This window comes from Pectinophora gossypiella, unplaced genomic scaffold (genome assembly GCF_024362695.1).
Source record: "Pectinophora gossypiella unplaced genomic scaffold, ilPecGoss1.1 Pgos_38, whole genome shotgun sequence".
Taxonomy (NCBI): Eukaryota; Metazoa; Arthropoda; class Insecta; order Lepidoptera; family Gelechiidae; genus Pectinophora; species Pectinophora gossypiella.
The window spans coordinates 573,335-597,904 of NW_026063248.1; the positions used below are offsets into that span (position 1 = coordinate 573,335).

General features: G+C 37.6%; 1 protein-coding gene across 1 annotated transcript; it reads right to left on the reverse strand.

Moving 5' to 3' along the window:
* Positions 1-10,047: 10,047 nt before the first annotated feature.
* On the reverse strand, positions 10,048-20,897 carry LOC126381172 (uncharacterized). The gene is made up of 6 exons (XM_050030692.1): positions 20,727-20,897; positions 20,388-20,486; positions 19,785-19,904; positions 18,955-19,098; positions 16,327-17,322; positions 10,048-10,128 (listed from the first exon to the last, which is right to left on the reverse strand). The coding sequence occupies exons 4-6, from the start codon at positions 19,003-19,005 to the stop codon at positions 10,048-10,050; spliced, it is 1,128 nt and encodes a 375-aa protein (XP_049886649.1). The 5' UTR covers positions 19,006-19,098; positions 19,785-19,904; positions 20,388-20,486; positions 20,727-20,897.
* Positions 20,898-24,570: the final 3,673 nt, after the last annotated feature.

Below are 24,570 nucleotides of genomic sequence, written 5' to 3' on the forward strand. Positions count from 1 at the left end.
TACTCGTCCCTTGGCATTGAGACCTCATATTCCCTGTCATCATTATAAAAAGAACCGTTAATAATTGGTTCCCGGCCATGGACCAAAAAGAATGGACTAAACCCAGTGGTTTCGTTCATCGCACTATTTATTGCAAATTGAACCTTAAATAAATGGAGATCCCATGTCCTATGATCGTCAGCTACATAAGACGAAACAGCTGTCATGACTGTTTTGTTGTACTTTTCCACCATGTTAATCTGTGGCGTATACCTAGGCCCGTAGTGAACTCGTGGAATATTGTACTTCTTGAGAAGGCCACTGAATTCTGATCCCGTGAATTGAACCCCATTGTCGGTAATTACGGTTTCAGGAATCCCGTGAGCTAGAAGCACATAATTCTCAAAGTTTTTAGCTACTGCAGCACTAGTCGCTCGACGAAGTGGAAATAACATGGTGTACTTTGAAAAACAGCATGTTACTACTAAAAGGTGCAATAACCCGAACGTGATCGTGGAAGAGGTCCTACCAAATCTACGGATACAGCTTGAAATGGCCTATAGCACTGCTTAGGCTGACCCATGATCCCAGGAGTGAGTTTGGTCCTGTGCTTATAAGCGGAACAAATACGGCATTTGTTGACAAAATCAAGCACGTCGCGGTACATTCCTGGCCAGAAATACCTCAAACACAACCTACGGTGCGTTTTAAACACTCCGAGGTGTGCCGAGGTCGGTGGTTCGTGGTTTTCGGACATGACCTGCAGACGGTTTGACTTTGGCACAACAATCTTCCAATCAAACTCCTGAGTCAAGGCATACTTACCCTTGCTGTATCGTAGAAGAGTACCATTTTCGACGCGATAATTGGGATAATTTTTGGGATAAGCCGTACAACCAGAGAAAACCTTATCATACCACTCATCACCGGTTCCTGCATTTGGAGCATCGATGGCATCCACATGCAGCAATCGTGAGAGGGCATCAGGGACGACATTATCCTTCCCTTTCCTATGCTCGATTTTAAAATTAAATTGGGATAACCTACAACCCCAACGAGCTAAGCGTCCCGTAGGATTCTCCAAATTCATGAACCACCTAAGTGATGCGTGATCGGTTACGACGGTGAATGGTCTACTACCTAAATATGGTTCAAATTTTTCAACCGCGTACACAACTGCTAACGCCTCCCTTTCGGTAGCACTATAGTTACGTTCGTTTTTGTTAAGGGATCTGCTGATATAAGCGATAGGGCGGTCATGGCCATCAATATTCTGCGCTAACACACCTCCTACGCCAAAATTAGATGCATCGCAGTGAACTGAAAATGGTTTGCTAAAATCAGGGCAGGCTAAAATTGGAGCTGAAACTAAACTGTTTTTTAAAGTGACAAAAGCGTTTTCTGCATCCTGGTTCCAGATAAATTTAGTTTTTGAGCTGGTAAGAGCGTGTAAGGGTGCCGCAATGGTGGAGAAATCTATACTTATAATAAATCTGTAGAGAGGTCAATTCTGTACATTAAATATTTTTTCAAAATAACTATCAGGGGGTGATAAGTGATCGATACTGATGCCAAAAATGCAATCAGTAAAATTTTTGTCTGTCTGTCTGTCTGTCTGTATGTTCCTTATAGAAACAAAAACTACTGGACGGATTTTAATGAAACTTGGTACAATTATTCTTCACACTCCTGGACAGGTCATAGTATACTTTTCATCACGCTTCAATCAATAGGAGCAGAGTAGTGAAGGGAAATTCTTTTGTATGAAAAATCTAAACCACTCAAGTTAGACGTTTGAAATTTGGCATGCAGGTACCTTAGATACCGTAGAGGTGCACTAAGAAAGGAATTCCCGAAATTCCTACGGGAACGGGAATTAGCGGGAAAATCCTTTTGTATGAAAAATCTAAACCACTCAAGTTAGACTTTTGAAATTTGGCATGCAGGTACCTTAGATAACGTAGAGGTGCACTAAGAAAGGAATTCCCGAAATTCCCACGGGAACGGCAATTAGCGGAAAAATATTTTTGTATGAAAAATCTAAACCATTCAAGTTAGATGTTTGAAATTTGTCATGCAGGTACCTTAGATACCGTAGAGGTGTACTAAGAAAGGAATTCCCGAAATTCCTACGGGAACGGGAATTAGCGGGAAAATCCTTTTGTATGAAAAATCTAAACCACTCAAGTTAGACGTTTGAAATTTGGCATGCAGGTACCATAGGTACCGTAGAGGTGCACTAAGAAAGGAATTCCCAAAATTCTCACGGGAACGGGAATTAGCGGGAAATACCTTTTGTATGAAAAATCTAAACCACTCAAGTTAGACATTTGAAATTTAGCATGCAGATACCTTAGGTACCGTGGAGGTGCACTAAGAAAGGAATTCCCGAAATTCTCACGAGAACGGGAATTAGCGGGAAAATCCTTTTGTATGAAAAATCTAAACCATTCAAGTTAGACGTTTGAAATTTGTCATGCAGGTACCTTAGGTACCGTGGAGGTGCACTAAGAAAGGAATTCCCGAAATTCCCACGGGAACGGGAATTAACGGGAAAATCCTTTTGTATGAAAAATCTAAACCATTCAAGTAAGATGTTTAAAATTTGGCACGCAGGTACCTTAGACACCGTAGAGGTGTACTAAGAAAGGAATTCCCGAAATTCCCACGGGAACGGGAATTAGCGGGAAAATCCTTTTGTATGAAAAATCTAAACCACTCAAGTTAGACGTTTGAAATTTGGCATGCAGGTACTTTAGTAAACTTAAAGCTTAGTTGCAACAGGATATTACAAAATTCCCACGGGAACGGTAGTTAGCGGGAAAAAACATTTGTATGAAAAAATCAAATCTAAATAAAAGGAGAAACTGACTGACTCAGTGACTGACATATCAACGCATAGCCTGAACGGCTAAATGTAGGCATTTGAAATTTGGAAGGGACATAGCTTAGGTACCGTAGAGGTGCACTAAGAAAGGAATTCCCGGAATTCCCACGGGAACGGAAATTAGCGGGAAAATCCTTTTGTATGAAAAATCTAAACCGCTTAAGTTAGACGCTTGAAATTTGGCATGCAGGTACCTTAGTTAACTTAAACCTTAGTTGCAACAGGATATTGCAAAATTCCCACGGAAACGGGAGTTAGCGGGAAAAAAACATTTGTATGAAAAAATCGAAACCGCGTAAGATAGATGTTTTCAATTCAATTCAATTAAATTATTTATTGCATTCCATGTAGTACAATGGGGTGTTACATAGGCATAGGAACTAAAACATGGACCCTGTAGGGCACAGCAACGTTGAAGGGAAGAGAGGAAGTGTGTATTAAAATTAAAACTCAATGAACAATCAATTAAAAAAAAATCAATTCAATCAATTGATTCAATCTAGCATGCATGCATACCTTAGTAAATATAAAGTTTATTTTTGGCTGTATTTTGAAAAATGGGAGTTATTGGGAAAAAAATTGTATGAAAAAATCTAAACTGCATAAGTTAGATGCTTGAAATTTGATATGCACTCCCACACACACAAAGATCTCTCTCTTATATAACACGCCACGCGGACGAAGTCGCGGGCAAAAGCTAGTTCCTAATAAATCTACGGTACCAAGAACAAACACCTAGAAAGGTTTTTAGTTCTTTCGGATTTTTGGGTACCGGGAACTCCAGGACAGCACGAACCTTATCGGGATCGGTCCTAAGCCCAAACTCATCCACTACATATCCCAGATATTAAAGTAAAGTAAAGTAAATATAGTGTATGTAGTATATTTTAAGGAGCTTCGGAAGAATTTGCTCTTTTCAAAGTTAATCGTTAAATTGGCGCTCTGTATTCTTTCGTGAAGCCTTTTTAAAAGAAGTATGTGCGTTTCTAGATCTTCAGCAACTACTATAATGTCGTCGATGTACACGAAAATCATGCCTTTAGTTACGTCACTGCAGAAAGGGTGTCCAAACAACATGTCCATGAGCCGTTGTTGGCGGGCAGGAGCTCCGCATAGGCCGAATGGCATAACTTTAAATTTAAACAACCCCCTACCAGGCACTGTGAAACTAGTCTTCTCCTGTGAGCTAGGGTCGAGTGGAATTGGCCAAAAGCTCGATTTAAAATCCACAGAACTGATGTACTTGGCATTCTTGAGGCTATCCAATATCTGGGGTATGTAGGGAATGGCATAAGCATCGCCTTTCGTCACAGAGTTGAGCCTCCGGCAGTCCAGACAAAATCGCCATGTACCGTCAGCTTTAGGAACCATAAGGACCGGGTTGTTCCAAGGGCTCTCGCTCGGAGCGACGACGTCCAGCTCCAGCATCCTGTCCAATTCCTTATGTAGTTCCTTCTGCTTTTCCGGTGACATGGGATAAGGTCTACACTTGACCGGTGGTGCAACCCCAGTGTCGATGACATGCTGAGTAAGATGCGTCCTACCTAAACCCTTGCGCTCAAAAGAAATGTCATGAAATTTCGATATCATTAGCTCCGCTAACTCTTTGTGTTCACTGGGAAGACTGTCATAAGCTTGTATAGAGTTGACTGGCATTTCTAAAAACATTTGTGGACCTTTCATGTAGGAAACACTTTCGAAAATTTCTGGCATTAAATTGTATGCCCGCCAAAAGTCCACGCCTAAAATAACATTTAATTTAATACTGGGTATTATAAAAAAATTCAAAATTTTGGTTACACCATTAAATGTAATGGGCAACATTAAAAATCCTATTGAGGTACACTGGGAACCATCCGCAACAGTCACATTAGTGTTTTTACCAGACTGTACTGTAAAACCTAATGACTCAAAATATTTTTGTGCTCCATTACCTAAAATTGTAACTGCTGCACCTGAGTCCAGCAATCCATATATTGACAAATCCAGGACATTAAGTTTCAAATATGGTCGAACGTCATCTTCATTGGGCTCGAACAAAACGGAAGCTACATTGTTAAGCTTAAAATAATTAGTTACTACCTGTAACCATTGTTTCCAATCCCCATCTTCGACCTTGGATGGAGGATCGGCGTTATTGTCCGAGCAACCTAGTTTTTTGGGTTGTTACATTTTGGGCACGACCTTACCGTAAACCCTAAATGACCGCATTTAAAACATTTAACTGTCTTGTCCCTACACCTTGCGGTTGAGTGAGTAGACACCTTACATCTTTTGCAAAATACAGAGTTGTTAGCCGCACATTTTGACTTATAACCAGGCTTTTCACTAGTTGGCGGGTGTCGCTGCCTAAAAGTTTGAGCCTGAATTGGTGGCTGAACTACCGAAACCTGTTCGGTTTCCCTAACATCAGGGGATTCGCTGACTGGCATAATAGGTTTTGTTTTGCCTTTATAAACGAAATCATTGTTTAAAATAGACTGCTTAGGTGGTTCGACAAACAGTTGTGTCATTTGTCGCGCAGATTCTATTTTTCGGCATTTTTCTTTTAATTCAGCTATCGTAGCTATGTCATGCAATGCTAACTGCTCTCTAAAAACGGGTCTAATGTTGTGCGTTAAAATTTCTAATTTGTCACTATCTGAAAAAGGTCGTTTCAATTGTGAAAACATACAGTTCATAACTGCAAAATAGATGTGTGTTGGTTCATCCTGTCCTTGGGTGCGAGCTCTAATCTCCCCCAGCAAACGATAATCGAAATCAACGGGTGCGAATTCTTGGACTAAAACTCACTCAATTCCTGCCAAGACGAAACCTGCTCCTTAACACCTCTGTACCATAGAAGACCTTGGTCCGAAAAGAAACAAAAGGCGGACCTGAAAAGTACATTGTCACTAACTCCGAACGCTGAGGCGCGTTCACTTATCGACTGCAAGAACGTATGTGGACTCGTACGGCCGTCGAATTTAATGTTCCACTTCATTAAATTAATTGCTGAACCATCTGTCCCCTTTACCCGGTTTTCCTCTTCTGGGTCGATGACGTTTTTTGTTGTCAACAATTTCTCCAATGAGTGACCGCAAGCTATAAGATTTTTATTCAGCTTCAATTTTATGTCCCTATCGACAGACTCCGTGCATACTACACGCTCAAGACGGTGATGAAGATGATTATACAAAGCCTTAGCACGCATAAGGTGATGACGGTCTCTAGACTTCACTGCTAAATCAAGTTTTGCCTGCAGCTCCTTCAGCTTTTCGGTGATGATTGGGAATTCAGCCTGTGGTTTTCGTTCATCGTCCATTATTTCATCCGGAGAGAAACCAGTGATCAACTCCCTAAGCTGTTTCTTCAAATTGAGAACAGTATCAGCCGGTGCTTCTGCACGAATACTCACTTCATATATTAATTCATCACGGAGCAGTGAATGTAAATAAACAGTTTGGATATCCATGGTTGTGTTTCAGAGTTATAATTTCAAGATTGAAAAGTGGTTTGAAGTAAACTGAAGTAAATTTATGTTTCAAAATGTACCCGTCTGCCTCCAAAACTTATTTTCTAAAATATGTACTAAATTTTCATTAAATATAAACCAAATAAGTGTAATTATCACACAACATCAATTCTCAGTCTATTCCTGTAAATAATTTTCAAAATAATAGAAGAAACAACAGTGTTTTATTAATTTTGTTTAAGGTTATGTTTATATTAAGTAAATGTTTATTAAATAAACTTAAATAAAATTTTTCAAGTTGTAATATGTTATCAATCAATATGTAAAGATGGTAAAGGAAATTTACTACTGAATACTCAATAAAGTTGATGATGAAAGACAGTTCTATAATTATTTTTATAAAACAAATAAGAAAAATGTTTGCCAAGCAGCGGCACAACTCTCAATATAATGATGATGAAACAAAGTTACTTAATATCAATTTTTAACCAATGTCCTGTTACAAATGTGATAATAAAAACTACCTTTATATGTTTTAAGAAAGTATTATTAATTGATTTAAAAAATTAAAGTTGATACCTTTATATTTACATATTTTAATTATTGGAAAATATGAAAAAGCAGTGCCTACTATGGATATTATTTGTCCAAATTTTAACAAAAAAACTCAATATTGTGATAAAAAATATAGCAAGTATCAAAAAAATGTTAGCAATTGTTTTAAACCCTAGTTTACCTATATAAAAAGGTTAATAAAGAAAACACACAAATGCAGTAAGATTATTATCAATAAGCCCTAGACCAGTTTGGTCATAAAATTGGGTTTAAACTTATTGTACAAAATAAGTATTTAAGTTAGGTCTCTGTAGGAGGCCTAGAACCTTACTTATGCTAAGACAAACACAACTTAACCTAAGATGCAAACAAAACACAAACAATTCACACAAAATCCCATCACTTTTAATAATAAAATAAAAAAAAATACACTGTTTTCACAAAATTTATTCTTAAAGTTTATGCCAACACCACTTATATTCTAAAATGGTTGTACAGAGCGACAATTTCACCAAGAAGGGCGCCACTGAAACAAATCATTGTAATTCCAATAGAATAGAATTCAATTAATGAGAAGTGGGCCGTTAGGTAAAGTATCACTCTGTAACATGACCATAAGATTGCACTATATTTAAAAACACTGTCCGTACACCTGTAGGCACCTCACTTACTCGAGGACCTCCGACTATCAGGCCTACCTGAGGCGTTCCGGAATAACGTACAGGTGATGAGTTGAGGCCGGCTCAGGCCAGGGCGTGCTGGACGATGGCGGCGCAGCGGGTCAACTGTTACGCAGCTGGCGGGCTGCACGTCCACCGGTCAACCTCGCAGACCTTCACCGGTCCTTATCCGGTGTGTTGACAAAAGGAGAGGCGCGGCACATCCACATGCGCGCCGCACAGAGGAAAGCTTCGACGTGCAAACAACCAAGGCAAGCTCCGCCGAAATGAAGCTTGAAATAACTTGCAAACGCAGAAGAAAACAGTAGCAATCTTCATTCACAAAATTTGTTGAAATAGTCTGATCCAATCATAAACTTCTTAGATTAAAACTTGCAAAACGTTAGAAAATTAAAACGTTGAAACTTTAAAGACGTTAAAACAATTAAAAACTCAAAACTTTAAAACTCAAAAACTTTAAAAACTTAAAGAAAACCCCATCTGCAACAAGGAATGGCAATGATTAGCATGTGGTTCAGCTGACAGCGTGGCAAGGCAACTCACGAGTGTAAAACAAAGAAAATAACTTACAGGTTCATCCGGGATAGTTGGGCATCGCTCGGATGAAACCTAATCCCACCCACTGGACCTTAGGCGATGGGATTTCAGTGATGTTGCTGAAAAACAAAGGACCTCGAGGTTATCACCAAGTTGGTGCAAAAATATGCACGAAGAATTGCAAGGACTTACCATCTCGGTTAAGTTGTTTATTTAAATTGAGACATCGGCTCTTGATGTCGCCGATAAATCGTGGCTTTTAATTTGCCCACATTATAGTTACGGCAGTGGAGTCTCCGGCGCTCTCGCGACGTCCCCACTTTCCAAAACCTGTCTCTCAGCTCAGCCAGCTGTCAGTCTGACACAAGAACTAACAATGTTGCCAACCAAAATAAAATCTACCAAACCATAAATTCGCCGAATCAACGACAACAATCGATCGACTTGTTTGATCCCAAAATTTAAACAATATAATTATAATATATCAAAAATAAATGTTGCAGATAATTTTAATATACCAAATTTTGAAGAAAATAAAATAATTAAAAATATTCGGGCCCATCGATAACCCTGCAGCGCCATCTGTGATTTCCTGCGGGTAAAATATAAAAACAACGTTATATCGCCAGAAACCACAAGATGTCGCCACAAGGCTCGTTGGTCCGAAATGCTTCGTTACAGTATCATCACATGTGCTGTTCATATAGGATCTATTATTGTTACTAAAGAACACCCAAAACCTGCTAAGGGATGGATAATAAGGCTATGATAACATTTTATTCACAAAAACGTAAAAGTTAAAAATATTTGTGTAAAAATCTCGTAAACTATGCATGTGACCTTACAAACGACATTTTCAGTAATCCCTTATAACCCTCAATACCAGCAAGTTCTACTTTATGACAATAAATTACATTTGAGTAGTTCTACTTTATGATAATAATTACAATGACTCTTAATGATATTAGGCCAAACAAAATAATTACATTTTATAATTTAGTATCGAAATAAAGATTCAATTACTGAAACTAGATTTACCGGACCATATTACATATGTACATACATACATATACTCACGCCTGTAATCTCTAATGAGGTGGGCAGAGCCACAAGTAATCAAAGACAGCTTGCAGCCACTGTTGATACGAAATCTTAAGATACCATACATACCAAACCACCATATTATGTGGCCCATAAGAAAAAAAATTAAAAACAACACATAAATATGTTTATAATATGTTTATATGTTTGTTCTCATTTACTCAGATTTGTTTTTTTTTTCTGTATTTTGTAATTAATGTTTGTTACTTTTATTTTACTTTCCTTTTGTTTCTTTGTTGTTAAATGTTGTATTCTATGTAACTTGGCTGTTGGCAGGTAGGAACCTGATACTTAATTTATATAGTTGCCTAAGTTTTAGGTTACTATTTGTTTATTTATTTAACATATTATAATATTTATATTTTAATTCATTTATCTATTTTATTATTATTATTTATTTTTTTTATTCACACACAGTCATGTCTCGCTCTGGTAGTTGCTCTGAGGATAGTGGCGCTAATTATCTCTCTTGTCCTGATTCGTCAGATGATAGTTTCCATAGCACAGTAATTCCTCTTTCTGAATCTTTAAATTCTAGTTTCCAGGCTTTTCCAAAAAATTTCAATGTGGTACATATTAACGCGCAAAGTGTACCTAGTCATTATCCCGACATGCTAGCCTCTTTTAATGTAAAAAACTTGCATGCCATCCTCATTTCCGAATCGTTTCTGAAGCCCGGTCTCTCTTCATCACTATATCCTATCCCTGGGTTCCAGCTAATTCGGAATGACCGTATTGGATGTCGCTGTGGCGGGGTGGCTATTTATTTGCGCGGCCAAATCCCGTATAAAATTATTAGTCAGTCTCCGCCTGAATATTCGGGCTCGGCTGAACATCTCTTCCTGGAGGTGTCCTTATCGCACGTAAGGGTTCTCTTGGGGGTCTTCTATTCTCCTGACAGAGGCGTTAACTATTTTCCTGGTTTTGACGGTCTCCTTCAAGAGTTTGTCCCATTATATCAACATACATTGATATTAGGGGACTTTAACACGTGCCTTTTGAAGAACGATTCCCGTTCCCAACAACTTCGCTCTATAGTTGAAGGTGCTAATCTGCATATCCTGCCGTCTAATTCTACTCATCATGTTCCGAACTGTGTCCCGTCCTTACTTGACCTTTCAATAATAATAATAATAATAAGCCCCCCAAAACCCTACCTTACGTCCGGGCCGAACACCAGGCCCACGTGGGGGGCGGACACGCGTACTGTTGAAACTTACGCGGCCAACAAGGCAAAGGTAACCCATTAAATATGGAGCTAAGGTCGAAGAAAGTAATAAGTAAAGGGCCGCTTCCCGGGGGCGAGCGCCGGGGCGCACCTGGAGCCGATGCTGGGTGTGACAGCATGCGAACCATTGGCGGTGGGGGACTGAGCAGGCGGGTTCCCCCCGAACAATTGACTACAGCCGAAAGCAAAAGCATATTCAATAACACAGAACAAGACAATAGATCAGGAAGAGCATCAGTAGCATCATCAATAATAGAACCTTATAGCCCATCCACCCTATCATATGCACCAACACCAACGCTTTCCGATGAAGATTCCCGTGACTCAGTAAACCTTACCTTGGATGTTGCGCGGGAGGCTAGTGCCTTTTTACCCACGTCCACTAAGGCAGGGAAACCCAGAGTACGCATGAGTTGGTCCAAAGATGTAAACGAATTCATCATGCGTACTTACTATCATATAACAAAATTAGAAACCGACATGACTTGTTACAGAAAAACACTTCACGAGCTTTTCACTAGACGGTATCCCGGTGTTAATGTGTCAGAACAAAGAGTCTCAGATCAGAGAAGGGTCATAATAAGGAATAAGTGTCTTAGTGAGGAAGAATTACATAAAATAAAGGAAGAAGTCAAGATACTATTAGAAGACAGTTACGACATCAATACAACACAATCTCAAACTGACTATCCACGCCTTACAGACATTCCGGTCACTGCAGGCACACAATCACCTATACATTCTCACACTGATATACCTGCATTCACTTCTTCAGATTATCATACTCTCTCTCATGCCTCCACACAAACTGAATCGGTCACAATATTAATGGAAAATGAAATTCATACTTTAGATAATAATTTGCAACTTGATGTAACGGCACAGCAAATACACGACAAACTGCAAAAAACATTAATTGAATATTCCGGAATGGACCCAACTATGCGACCTAAACTACCAAAACTTAGATATAGCCAATATCTTTTCAAGTTAATTGACTTATTCAACAACTATATTCTGAACCGATTTTACAGCAAAGAATCACAACTTGTTGACATTCATACATTAATATATTGTAGTGCAGTAGTAATCTCCCAGGAACTTGGTTACAAAGTAGGTGAAAATAATGAGCGTAGGCGACACAAACCAAACAACAAACCACCTTGGCAAATCAGGCTAGAAAAAGATATAGAAAAACTCAGAGCAGACATAGGTAGACTAACACAATATATTAACAACAATAGATCACCGAGACTGGTAGAGAGAGTAAACTTAATTTTCAAAAATTTTAAAGTACACACACAGCATGAACAGAGCAATAAAGTACCAGCAGAATTTCTAGACACCCTTAAACAAAAATTAGCTTTAAAATCCCACAGACTTCAGAGATACAATAAAGCACTTAAACGAAAGAAAGACAATGCTTTATTCTCCAATAATGAAAAGATATTTTACAGAAATCTAACCAATAACAAACAGAGTGACAGTGACAGACATACAGAAACACCTACAGCAGAAGATTTAGAAGGATTTTGGTCAAATATTTGGGAAACAGAAGCAGAACACAACGAGATGGCATCATGGATAACTGAAGAAGAGAAAAGATGGGATACAATAGAAGAAATGGATTTTGTTGAGGTTACCGAAAGTGATATTACCAACGCTACTAGCAAACTCCACAACTGGAAATCACCAGGGATAGATAAAATTCACAATTTCTGGTATAAAAAATTGTGCGGAGCTGGAGTATATTTAAATGAAATTGCACATAAAAGTTAAAAGTGGACTGTATTTAATAGGATTATATTATAAAGTTACATTTTGAATGATTACGCAAAGAGTTGAAGGGAAAGAGTGTTACAATCGCCATCTTGTGGTCGAATTAAAAAACTTAAATCTAGTGTTGCCACATTATTTTATGTGAGGATTCGAACATAATTGCCCCACCAGCAAAAAGAGAAACATTCACAAAATATCCTTAAACAGTTTGATTATAAGCGAAATGAACAAAGAGTGGCAGGATAATTAAAAGTTAAATATCAATAATGACTGATTAAACAACATTTTTGCTAATGTAGCTTAACATTTATTAATTTAAGAACTTAAAAGTTACAATAAATAGTTTCTGTGAAAATTTTAATACACTTAAAAAGTAACCTTGACTTTATGTGAACAAAACAAAATAAAAGATTTATGCAACTAGTAAAAAGTTAATTTTTTTGAAAGCTCGTCCTAGTTGTCTTATTGAAACCCTATCCTAGTTATTCTTATTGAAACCTTATGCTAGTTGACTTACAAATTATAATAAATTTGAAAAAGATACCATTTTGGTAAGTATAATGCACATCAGTCACATTATTGTGTGTAGATAATACACAAGGCTGCCAGGCAGCAGTAAAAGAAAAAGGACTAAGTTATCTAAATGTTACATAATATTATACCTATTTTAAGAATTATAATATAAAGTTTATCACAAATATTTTTAACAGAACAAAACTATTACTTTATCCATAGAACAAAACCCTACCTATTCAAAACATATCAATAAATTGGCAATGGACATACCTTTGTGATACTGGTTCGTACAATATTACCATTAGGCATTTTTACATCAAATGCACGCACCTTGTTGTCGTTACCTGGGTAAAGTTTTACAACCCTTGCCATAGGCCATTGAAAAGGCATAATATTATTATCTCTAAGGATTATTAAAGTACCAACATCAATATTAGGAGTACTAGTTTTCCATTTTGGCCTGTTTTGCAACATAGATAGGTACTGTTTTTGCCATTGCTTAAAAAAGTTCTGTTTAATTTTAGTACATTGCTCCCAAAAGTGAAGCTTATTAGTAGGAATGTCAGTGAGATACTGTTCTGGGAAAGCAGTAATTGGAGCTCCAGTAAGAAAGTGACTTGGCGTTAAATATGAGAGATCTGAGGGATCGGAGGACATAGGCGTAAGCGGCCTCGCATTCAATATGCCTTCAATCTGTATGATAACAGTGTTTAGCTCCTCATACGTAAGTACTGTCTGCCCAATTACTCTTTTCATATGATACTTTAAACTCTTAACCCCAGCCTCCCATAACCCACCAAATACCGGACTATACGCGGGAATGAAATTAAAGGTGATACCTTGATCAGCTGTAAACTTCACGACTGAATTTTGGTGTGTTGGGTGAGACTGTAGTTTGTACAACTCCTGTAATTGTGAGTTTGCACCTTTAAAAGTAGCTGCATTGTCACAAAAGATTTGCGAAGGTTTATTACGCCGTGCAATAAATCTTTTTAAGCAATTTAAAAAACAAGCTGTGGTTAAATCGGAAGCGAGCTCCACATGTATCGCTTTTGTGACAAAACATACAAATATTAATACACTAGCTTTTGCCCGCGACTTCGTCCGCGTGGCGTGTTATATAAGAGAGAGATCTTTGTGTGTGTGGGAGTGCATACTTATGCAGTTTAGATTTTTTCATAATTTTTTTTTCCCAATAACTCCCATTTTTCAAAATACAGCCAAAAATAAACTTTATATTTACTAAGGTATGCATGCATGCTAGATTGAATCAATTGATTGAATTGATTTTTTTTTTAATTGATTGTTCATTGAGTTTTAATTTTAATACACACTTCCTCTCTTCCCTTCAACGTTGCTGTGCCCTACAGGGTCCATGTTTTAGTTCCTATGCCTATGTAACACCCCATTGTACTACATGGAATGCAATAAATAATTTAATTGAATTGAATTGAAAACATCTATCTTACGCGGTTTCGATTTTTTCATACAAATGTTTTTTTCCCGCTTAGTCCCGTTTCCGTGGGAATTTTGCAATATCCTGTTGCAACTAAGCTTTAAGTTAACTAAGGTACCTGCATGCCAAATTTCAAGCGTCTAACTTAAGCGGTTTAGATTTTTCATACAAAAGGATTTTCCCGCAAATTTTCGTTTCCGTGGGAATTCCGGGAATTCCTTTCTTAGTGCACCTCTACGGTACCTAAGCTATGTCCCTTCCAAATTTCAAATGCCTACGTTTAGCCGTTCAGGCTATGCGTTGATATGTCAGTCACTGAGTCAGTCAGTTTCTCCTTTTATTTAGATTTGATTTTTTCATACAAATGTTTTTCCCGCTAACTACCGTTCCCGTGGGAATTTTGTAATATCCTGTTGCAACTAAGCTTTAAGTTTACTAAAGTACCTGCATGCCAAATTTCAAACGTCTAACTTGAGTGGTTAAGATTTTTCATACAAAAGGATTTTCCCGCTAATTCCCGTTCCCGTGGGAATTTCGGGAATTCCTTTCTTAGTGCACCTCTACGGTACCTATGGTACCTGCATGCCAAATTTCAAACGTCTAACTTGAGTGGTTTAGATTTTTCATACAAAAGGATTTTCCCGCTAATTCCCGTTTCCGTGGGAATTTCGGGAATTCCTTTCTTAGTACACCTCTAAGGCATCTAAGGTACCTGCATGACAAATTTCAAACGTCTAACTTGAGTGGTTTAGATTTTTCATACAAAAGGATTTTCCCGCTAATTCCCGTTCTGGTGGGAATTTCGGGAATTCCTTTCTTAGTGCACCTCTACGGTACCTATGGTACCTGCATGCCAAATTTCAAACGTCTAACTTGAGTGGTTTAGATTTTTCATACAAAAGGATTTTCCCGCTAATTCCCGTTCCCGTGGGAATTTCGGGAATTCCTTTCTTAGTGTACCTCTACGGTATTTAAGGTACCTGCATGACAAATTTCAAACGTCTAACTTGAATGGTTTAGATTTTTCATACAAAAGTATTTTCCCGCTAATTCCCGTTCCCGTGGGAATTTCGGGAATTCCTTTCTTAGTGCACCTCTACGGTATCTAAGGTACCTGCGAGCCAAATTTCAAACTTCTAACTTGAATGGTTTAGATTTTTCATACAAAAGGATTTTCCCGTTAATTCCCGTTCCCGTGAGAATTTTGGGAATTCCTTTCTTAATGCACCTCTACGGTACCTATGGTACCTGCATGCCAAATTTCAAACGTCTAACTTGAGTGGTTTAGATTTTTCATACAAAAGGATTTTCCCGCTAATTGCCGTTCCCGTGGGAATTTCGGGAATTCCTTTCTTAATGCACCTCTACGGTATCTAAGGTACCTGCATGACAAATTTCAAACGTCTAACTTGAGTGGTTTAGATTTTTCATACAAAAGGATTTTCCCGCTAATTCCCGTTCTCGTGGGAATTTCGGGAATTCCTTTCTTAGTGCACCTCTACGGTATCTAAGGTATCTGCATGCCAAATTTCAAACGTCTAACTTGAATGGTTTAGATTTTTCATACAAAAGGATTTTCCCGCTAATTCCCGTTCCCGTGGGAATTTCGGGAATTCCTTTCTTAGTGTATCTCTACGGTATCTAAGGTACCTGCATGCCAAATTTCAAACGTCTAACTTGAGTGGTTTAGATTTTTCATACAAAAGGATTTTCCCGCTAATTCCCGTTCCCGTATGATTTTCGGGAATTCCTTTCTTAGTGCACCTCTACGGTATCTAAGGTACCTGCATGCCAAATTTCAAACGTCTAACTTGAGCGGTTTAGATTTTTCATACAAAAGGATTTCCCTTCACTACTCTGCTCCTATTGATTGTAGCGTGATGAAAAGTATACTATAACCTGTCCAGGAGTGTGAAGAATAATTGTACCAAGTTTCATTAAAATCCGTCCAGTAGTTTTTGTTTCTATAAGGAACATACAGACAGACAGACAGACAGACAGACAGACAGACAGACAGACAGACAGACAAAAATTTTACTGATTGCATTTTTGGCATCAGTATCGACCACTTATCACCCCCTGATAGTTATTTTGAAAAAATATTTAATGTACAGAATTGACCTCTCTACAGATTTATTATAAGTATAGATATGCTTTTAAAATAAGTGGTTTCCTAACACGGTGTAATTTTATATTAAAAGGACCTGCATAGTCGATGCCGACCTTCTCGAAAGGCCTGGCTACAGTGACCCTTTCGGCTGGCAGAGACCCCATCAGCTGTGATGCAGCCTTTGCCTTTAGCTTAAAACATTTTATACATTTATGAATTACATGTTTTATTTCCCTCACAGCATTGATAAGCCAAAACTTATTATTAAGTGAAGCAAGCAATAACTTAGGTCCCGCGTGTAATAAAGTTTCATGTTCTTTCCATATAAGAAGCTTAGTGATGTGAGAACCTTTAACAAGTATCAATGGGTGCTTTTGAGTGAATGGAAGCTGTGAATTTTCCAATCTCCCACCAACTCTTAATAAGCCATTCTTATCAAGAAAAGGACTCAATGCTGATAGAGAATGTGATACAGGTTTGTTAGCCTTTAAGCAGGCAATTTCTTTTTGATAATGCCTCTGTTGGTCCATCTTAATAATTGTTAATAAAGCGTTTTCAAGCTCACACGGCTGAAGCGCGCCCGTACGCCTCTCTGTTATATTTTTTATCTTACAATTATCCGAAAATCGTAGCATATAGGCTACAACTCGTTTTAGTTTTGTAATATCAGAAAAGCGAGCAAGTAGGTCCATATTAAAGGCATTATCATTGTTAGTTACAACATGACAAGCATCATTACAGTTTACAATAATGCAACATTTTTTGTTAATTTCAGGCAGTTCGTGCGGTGATAAAGGCTCATGCTTTGCATTTCCATGAGAAAATGAGTTGTTATTTAGAAATTGAGGCCCGTGCCACCAAAGCTCATTGTTCTGCAATGCATGAGGCTCCACTCCTCGAGAGAGACAATCCGCGGGGTTGTCAGTGGTCTTCACATAGAACCAAGGCCATCCTGAAGTCAGCTCTTTGATTTTAATGACTCTGTTTGCGACATATGACAGCAGTTTGACTGGTTCCATGCTCAGCCACGCCAGCACGATCTGTGAATCGAGATACAAATAAACTTTTAAATTATCACATTGTGTTTTCAATGTTTCATATGCCCTTTTAGTTAACATAGATAATAAGAGAGCACTATTCAATTCTTTTCGTGGTGTAGAAAGGTCGTTATTGGTTGAATTTGCTCGCGACTTTGAACATAATAAATGTATATTTACAGTACCATCAGCCTTGATACTTCTGATGTACAAACAGCAACCGTAAGCCTTATTAGAGGCGTCAGCGAATCCAACCAATTCAACCCGTTTCGCATTTTCTACATCAATGTGTCTCTTTGTCTGTATGTCTGACATTTCAATTAAATCTTTAGCAAACATTAACCATTTTGCATTTATATCCTCGGGGAGGATGTCATCCCATGACACCTTCAGCGCATAAATATCTTGCATTAAAAGTTTTGCAGACACTATAATAGGTCCCACTAACCCCAGAGGATCGAAAATTTTACTAATAAATGACAAAACTTGCCTTTTAGTATATTCCTTTTGAATATTACTTTCAGAACAATGAATGTAAAAATTATCTGATTTGGCATTGTAACGCAAACCTAACGTTTTAAGAAAAGAATTATCTTTACTCATGTCAATGTCCGTGATTGGGTCTTGCTTGGTTGTGAGGTGGTTCAACAAATAGGTATGATTAGAGCCCCATTTGTGCAGCTCGAACCCCCCCAGCCTTAACAACTCCACTAGCTGTTCTTTTATGATTTTAAGTACACTTAAATCATTGTGCCCAGTGAGAATATCGTCGACATAAGTTTGCGTTTTCAAAACAGTGGCGGCTAAATTGTGTGTGTCTTTATAACGTTCGGCTAACTGGAGCAAACACCTGGTTGCTAAGTACGAAGAACTTTTAAGTCCGTATGTCACGGTTTTTAATTGTAAACAAGACACAGGTTCTTCTATAGATTGACGCCACAAAATGTTTTGTAAAGCCCTATATGGAGGACTCACAAGAATTTGTCTAAACATTTGTTTTATATCACAAAGTAAAATATACTTTGGCAATCTGAATAAGATTAGTATATCAAAAAGTTCATTCTGAACTATTGGTCCATTTAAAAGGACATCATTGAATGAAATCATGCTTTTAGTCTTGAGACTGCCATCAAATACAGTTCTCATTTTTGTTGTTGGACTATTAGCATTGAATACTGGATGATGTGGCAAAAAGTAACAAGCATCCTTTTCTAAATTATAATTTGAGACATCATAGTGCTCAGCATGACCTAACGCTAGGTATTCATTAATAAAATCTTTATACATCTGATAAAGCTTATCATTTTTTAATAATCTGCGCTCAAGATTATAGAATCTTTGTAGAGCAATTGAAAAGGAATCTCCAAGATATACTTTAGTTATAGGCTGCTTTAAAGGAAGTGCTACTGTGAATCTATTGTTTTGTAAAGTGACAGTTTGTTGGAAAATACTTTCTGCTAGTTCCTGCTCTGACGATTGCTCAGAGTAGACCTCAGGAACTTTTTCAGCTTGCCAAAATGTATTAATGTTATTATGTAATTCCTCAAAAGATGACTCTTGGCTTGAAATAGGTACAACAGTATTTTCCTGTGAGTCCTCCACATCAGGTGTTGACAAATGAATATTCTCACTTACTTGGTTTTGAACAGATATGGAGTGGTCAATGCTGGGTAGGGATACATACATTGGAGGCAACGAACCGGCTATCACATCACCAAACTTTGTCTTGAGTAGGTAAGGTCCATTTTCCTTAAGCGGGGATGCCTGGTGCTCCAATGCCTGTAAAACCACATCACAACCCAATAAAATATCTATAGGAGCTGACTGATCAAAGTTCTCGTCTGCAAGTAAATTGTTTTGCCCTATATCCAACCTGTTTTTAAGAATTTTAAATTGTGGAAGATCACAAGTTATCCTGTCAACAATACAACAGTTTATGTTCATTTTAAAATCAGAAACACGGGAATGTATATCAAATTTAGCCCTTTTGTTATAATTTTTCACTTCCTGGCATACACCGAGGATAGTGTTCTTTTGATCATATATCTTGGAATTTATTTTGTCCAATAAACTGGAGCAAACTAGAGAGACTTGACTCCCTGAATCTAACAGGGCTCGCGCCGCGCACCTAGTGCCATCTCGGCGTTCCACTAAGACCTGTGCTGTAGGTAATAATACCTTGGGTTCATCACCATTCTTACAAAATAAATTGACTTTAGATTCACCTGTACCAGGATTTGTTGGTGACACTGGCAATGAATTTGTACCTTCAGCATGAAGCAATGAGTTGTGGTCACCTTGGCAAAAACTGCATTTAAAATTAAACTTACAATTTCCATTGTGTTTATTAAGGCATACTTGACACAGACCATGTTTGTTGACAAATGTGCTTCGACTACCATAATTTGCCATTTTGAATTTGGCACAAGTGTACAGCTTGTGAAAATTATTATTGCAGAACTTACATTTTGCTGAAGGTGACTGCTTCTTTACTGTAGACACTGCCTGAGCGCACACAGCCATTGAGTTCTTACGTGGCTCCTCTTTGGGGCCCGTAGCAGTCTCAAGTGCTACAGCTCTATTTTCTATAAATGATAAGAAGGAATCTAATGAAGGCATGTTCTTTTTGTTCTCTCGTTCTAGAAAGAATGCTCTGACGGTATAAAAGTCCAACTTGCGTTGTAATATGCAAATAAGAATGGCATCCCAACTTTCAGTAGGTAGCCCTAAATTTTTTAATGCACTTAAGTGCTGTTTCACATGATTACCAATACTTATTACCTTAATTACCAATATACGAAACCCTGAAGCACTAGGCTTCTTTATAGAATCAATATCCAACAAGGCATTGACATGATGAGAAATCAGTTTGACTTGATTGTCATAACGATCCCTTAATAAATTTAAAGCAACAGAATAATTCTCTGAGGTTAGTGGGAGGTGTTTTATAACGTCTAAAGCCCCCCCTGATAAGAAAGTTGTAAGATAGTACAACTTGTCACACTCACTTAGTGCACTATTTTCGTTTACGATCGACATAAACATATTTATGAATGGTGTGTACTCACCGATATTATTTCCGTCAAATTGACGAATATTTATGCGCGGAAGGCGTTGGAATTTTCCACCTCCTTCTCCCGAAATCAAGCGTTGATCTGGTCGTGAGCCTGAGGGTTGCAATTTGCTTATTAACTTATTGAGCTCGGCTAAAACGGTACAATATTTTTCTTCAATTAAATCGAAATTTTCCGTGTCTGATTCCACCAAAGATATAATATCAATGTTTAGGCTTTCATACTTTGAAAATGCCTGTATAACGCGTTCACGTTTCACTTCTAATTCTTCCAAGGTTATGGAATCCTTTTTGTTGGGATCAAACAAGGAATTGTAGATGGATGTTAACGTACCTTTTGCCTGCCCTCTGGCCGCGACCAATCTTTTTATATCCGTCATGGTTCCTGATTGTTACGCACTTTATTTTTATAATATTAAACAATAATTGTAAAACAAATTCACAAAACAGTGTAAAAATGAAATGACGACGCAAAATGTCCAATAAAATGGCGGTGTGATCGATTGAGTGAATAAATCCAGAGACCGATTCGATCCGATCGCGTACGCAGCGCTCCCTATCGGGAACTTTTTGCACTAATCACAATATGAAGCAACTTGACTCGCGCGCGTAATTCGATATTTTCTTATACGATGATATTTTCGGATTCACTCACGCACTTTTGGGTAAATCGGCAAAGTTTATTAAAAACCAAAGTTAAAAGTCAGGTTTACGAAAAATTATCGATGACGAAGTTTATTCAGGACGAAAATTCAGGAACTTCACGCTACTCAATCTCGCTCGCTGAGTGGTCGAGTGAGTGAAATGGGATGGCGCGCAAAACGGCAGCGCTCACGCACACAAACACAAATGTATGTATCGATACTATGGCTATCGATGTATGCTACGTGTTCACCTGGACGCGTAGATCATATTATTATTATGTAAATTATTATGAAAACAGCTCCTTGATGTCTTCTTATAAGCAAATAGGTATGCTTTTAAAATGCTTTTCTTGTGGATCCTCAGTCCAACGAAGAGAAAATAGCCACCAACAATAGCTTGGGGCGTAATGGCGTCTGTCGACGAATTTTATAGAACTCACCAACTATAGCTTGGCGATTTTTACAGTACCTTCCTCGCTGACTGTGACAATAGCTCACGAAGCCGGAGAACTCGCAGGTACTTACGATGATGCCCAATATTCCCAACAATAGCTTGGGTAGGCTTGCGTCGTTGCGTGGACGGCGAAATTAAGTCACATTATAGAACACAACGCGCACTTTTCACTCTTTCTATTTTTTAAATCCTGCTCGTTAGGACCATTTTATGTGCGGAGCTGGAGTATATTTAAATGAAATTGCACATAAAAGTTAAAAGTGGACTGTATTTAATAGGATTATATTATAAAGTTACATTTTGAATGATTACGCAAAGAGTTGAAGGGAAAGAGTGTTACAATCGCCATCTTGTGGTCGAATTAAAAAACTTAAATCTAGTGTTGCCACATTATTTTATGTGAGGATTCGAACAAAAATTATATACACTACACAAACAAATGGCAAAGAACTTAACAGATATCATACTTAAGAGACAGAATCCGCCAGATTTTATTGCAAAAGGAATAACATACATGCTGCCTAAAGGAAAATACACCACAGAACCTTCACAGTATAGACTAATCACTTGCTTACCAACTATATATAAAATATTAACATCTGTCATAACGTCAAAAATAAATATTCATGTAGAAAATAACAGTATTCTTGCTGAAGAACAAAAAGGTTGCAGGCGAGGCCATATGGGATGCAAGGAGCAACTAATAATTGATTCTACTATACACAAGCATGCAATAGCAAAAAAACGTAACCTACACTGTACATATATAGATTATAAAAAGGCTTTTGACAGCATCCCTCACTCGTGGCTAATACATATTCTAAAAGTGTATAAAATAAATAGTAATTTAATCAGTTTCCTTAAACACATCATGCAACTCTGGAAGACAACTTTATACCTAAATAGTTACAACAAATCAATAACCACTAGAGAAATATCTATTAATAAAGGTATATATCAAGGAGACTCCTTGAGTCCACTATGGTTCTGCCTCGCCCTAAATCCCATATCCCACCTGCTATGTAGTTCCCAGACTGGTTATCGCCTTAAGCACGAAAACACAGAAACTATAGTATCCCACCTTATTTATATGGATGATATAAAATTATATGCAAAATCTGAAAGGAAATGAAGCTACTAATAGATATCACAACTCAATTTAGCAAAGACATTAATATGCAATTTGGACTGGACAAGTGCAAAACTTTACATATAACGAAAGGAAAAGTAAGGCCAGGAGACTACCAAATAAATGAAACAGAAACTATACCAGCAATGGAACCGGATGAGATGTATAAATACCTAGGATACCAACAATCAAAAGGATTAGATCACACTGCAATAAAAAATAAACTAACTCAAGAGTACAAGAAAAGAACCACTGCCATTTGCAAAAGCCAACTTACAGGAAAGAATTTGATTAAAGCTATAAACACCTACGCCATACCCATACTCACATATTCATTCGGAATTATAAAATGGACCAAAACAGATATAAATAGTTTAGAAATAAATACAAGGACTATCCTCACTAAGCATAACCACCATCATCCCAAATCTGCTATAGAGAGACTGTGTATTAAAAGACAAAATGGAGGTAGAGGTCTCATTAATATCCACGCTCTATGGGAAAAACAAATACACAGTCTCAAAAACTTCTTCTATGTAAAAGGTCGTACCAGTAATATCCACAAAGCTGTAATTCACAATGACTTAAGCTATACACCCCTAAATTTAATAGTTAATGACAATACAACAAATACAATAGATCAACAACCAGAAAAGAGGAAAATAGAAGAATGGAAGAAAAAAGTACTACATGGCAGACATCCTCACGATTTAGACCAAACACACATTGATGCAGAAGCCTCCAACAAATGGTTAAAAATAGGCACATTATTCCCAGAAACCGAAGGTTTTATCATCGCCATCCAAGATCAAATAATCAACACCAAGAACTATAGAAAACACATCATTAAAGACCCAACTGTTACAGACGATAAATGCCGAAAATGCCACAGACACCCGGAGAACATACAGCATATAACAGGAGCATGTCCAAACCTCGCACAAACAGACTACACTCACAGACACAACCAGCTAGCCAACATCATCCATCAACAACTAGCTCTTAAACACAAACTCATTCCGAACACTCCCACACATTATTACAAGTACACACCCAACCCTATCCTAGAAAATAACACACATAAACTATACTACGATCGCGCTATACTTACTGATAAAACAATTCACTACAATAGGCCCGACATTATATTACAAGATAAAATCACTAAAACGACTTTTCTGGTTGACATAGCAGTACCCAACACCCACAACATCTTAAAAACAATATCTGAGAAAATACATAAATATACAGATTTAAAAGAAGAAGTAACAAGAATATGGAAACAAGATAAAGTATATATACTTCCAATAGTTGTCTCCACCACAGGTATTATCCCCAAACATTTGCATCATAGCTTGAAATTATTAGATCTGAATAGAAATACATATATAAACTTACAGAAAGCCTCAATCCTAAACACCTGCCGGATAGTTAGAAAGTTCCTCCAAACAGATGAATGCGACACATCGACAACAGTTGCAAATCCTTAATACTTACCTATGTTATTTACTTGGCGCCAGCCCGTAAATATCATACATATACCAGCATTAAGCTGAGATAAGATTAACGTTACAAGAAAATAATAATAATAAAAGTTCTTTATTTACAGGCATGTAAACCCATTATTACAAAAATATTAGTAGAAAAAGGGTAAAGATAACAATATTAATATTAATAAGTTTGGGACTCCATAGGCCCGAGATACTTAAAACAACATACATTAATAATAACAAATTCAATGGACGTCCATACAAAAATAAAATAAAATAAAATTGCAATTACATCCAAGTCTTAAAAATAACAGAAATAGCTTGAAAACAAGCTATTTCTTATTCCAGTCACGGTGCACGGAAATCCAATGGTTTAAGATGGGACTGTCCAGGCACTCACACAGGGTACAAAGAATCCCGTTACTGGACGCACGAAGACGACTCCAAAAGGCTGCAATGCG

Coding starts and splice junctions, on each gene's coding strand:
- LOC126381172 (XM_050030692.1), bottom strand. CDS start 19,005: ATGTATGTATCCCTACCCAGCATTGACCACTCCATATCTGTTCAAAAC. Junction 17,323..18,954: donor CCATATCTGTTCAAAACCAA/GTAAGTGAGAAT, acceptor CTCGATTCACAG/ATCGTGCTGGCGTGGCTGAG. Junction 10,129..16,326: donor GGAAACCACTTATTTTAAAA/GCATATCTATAC, acceptor AAACTCTTGAAG/GAGACCGTCAAAACCAGGAA.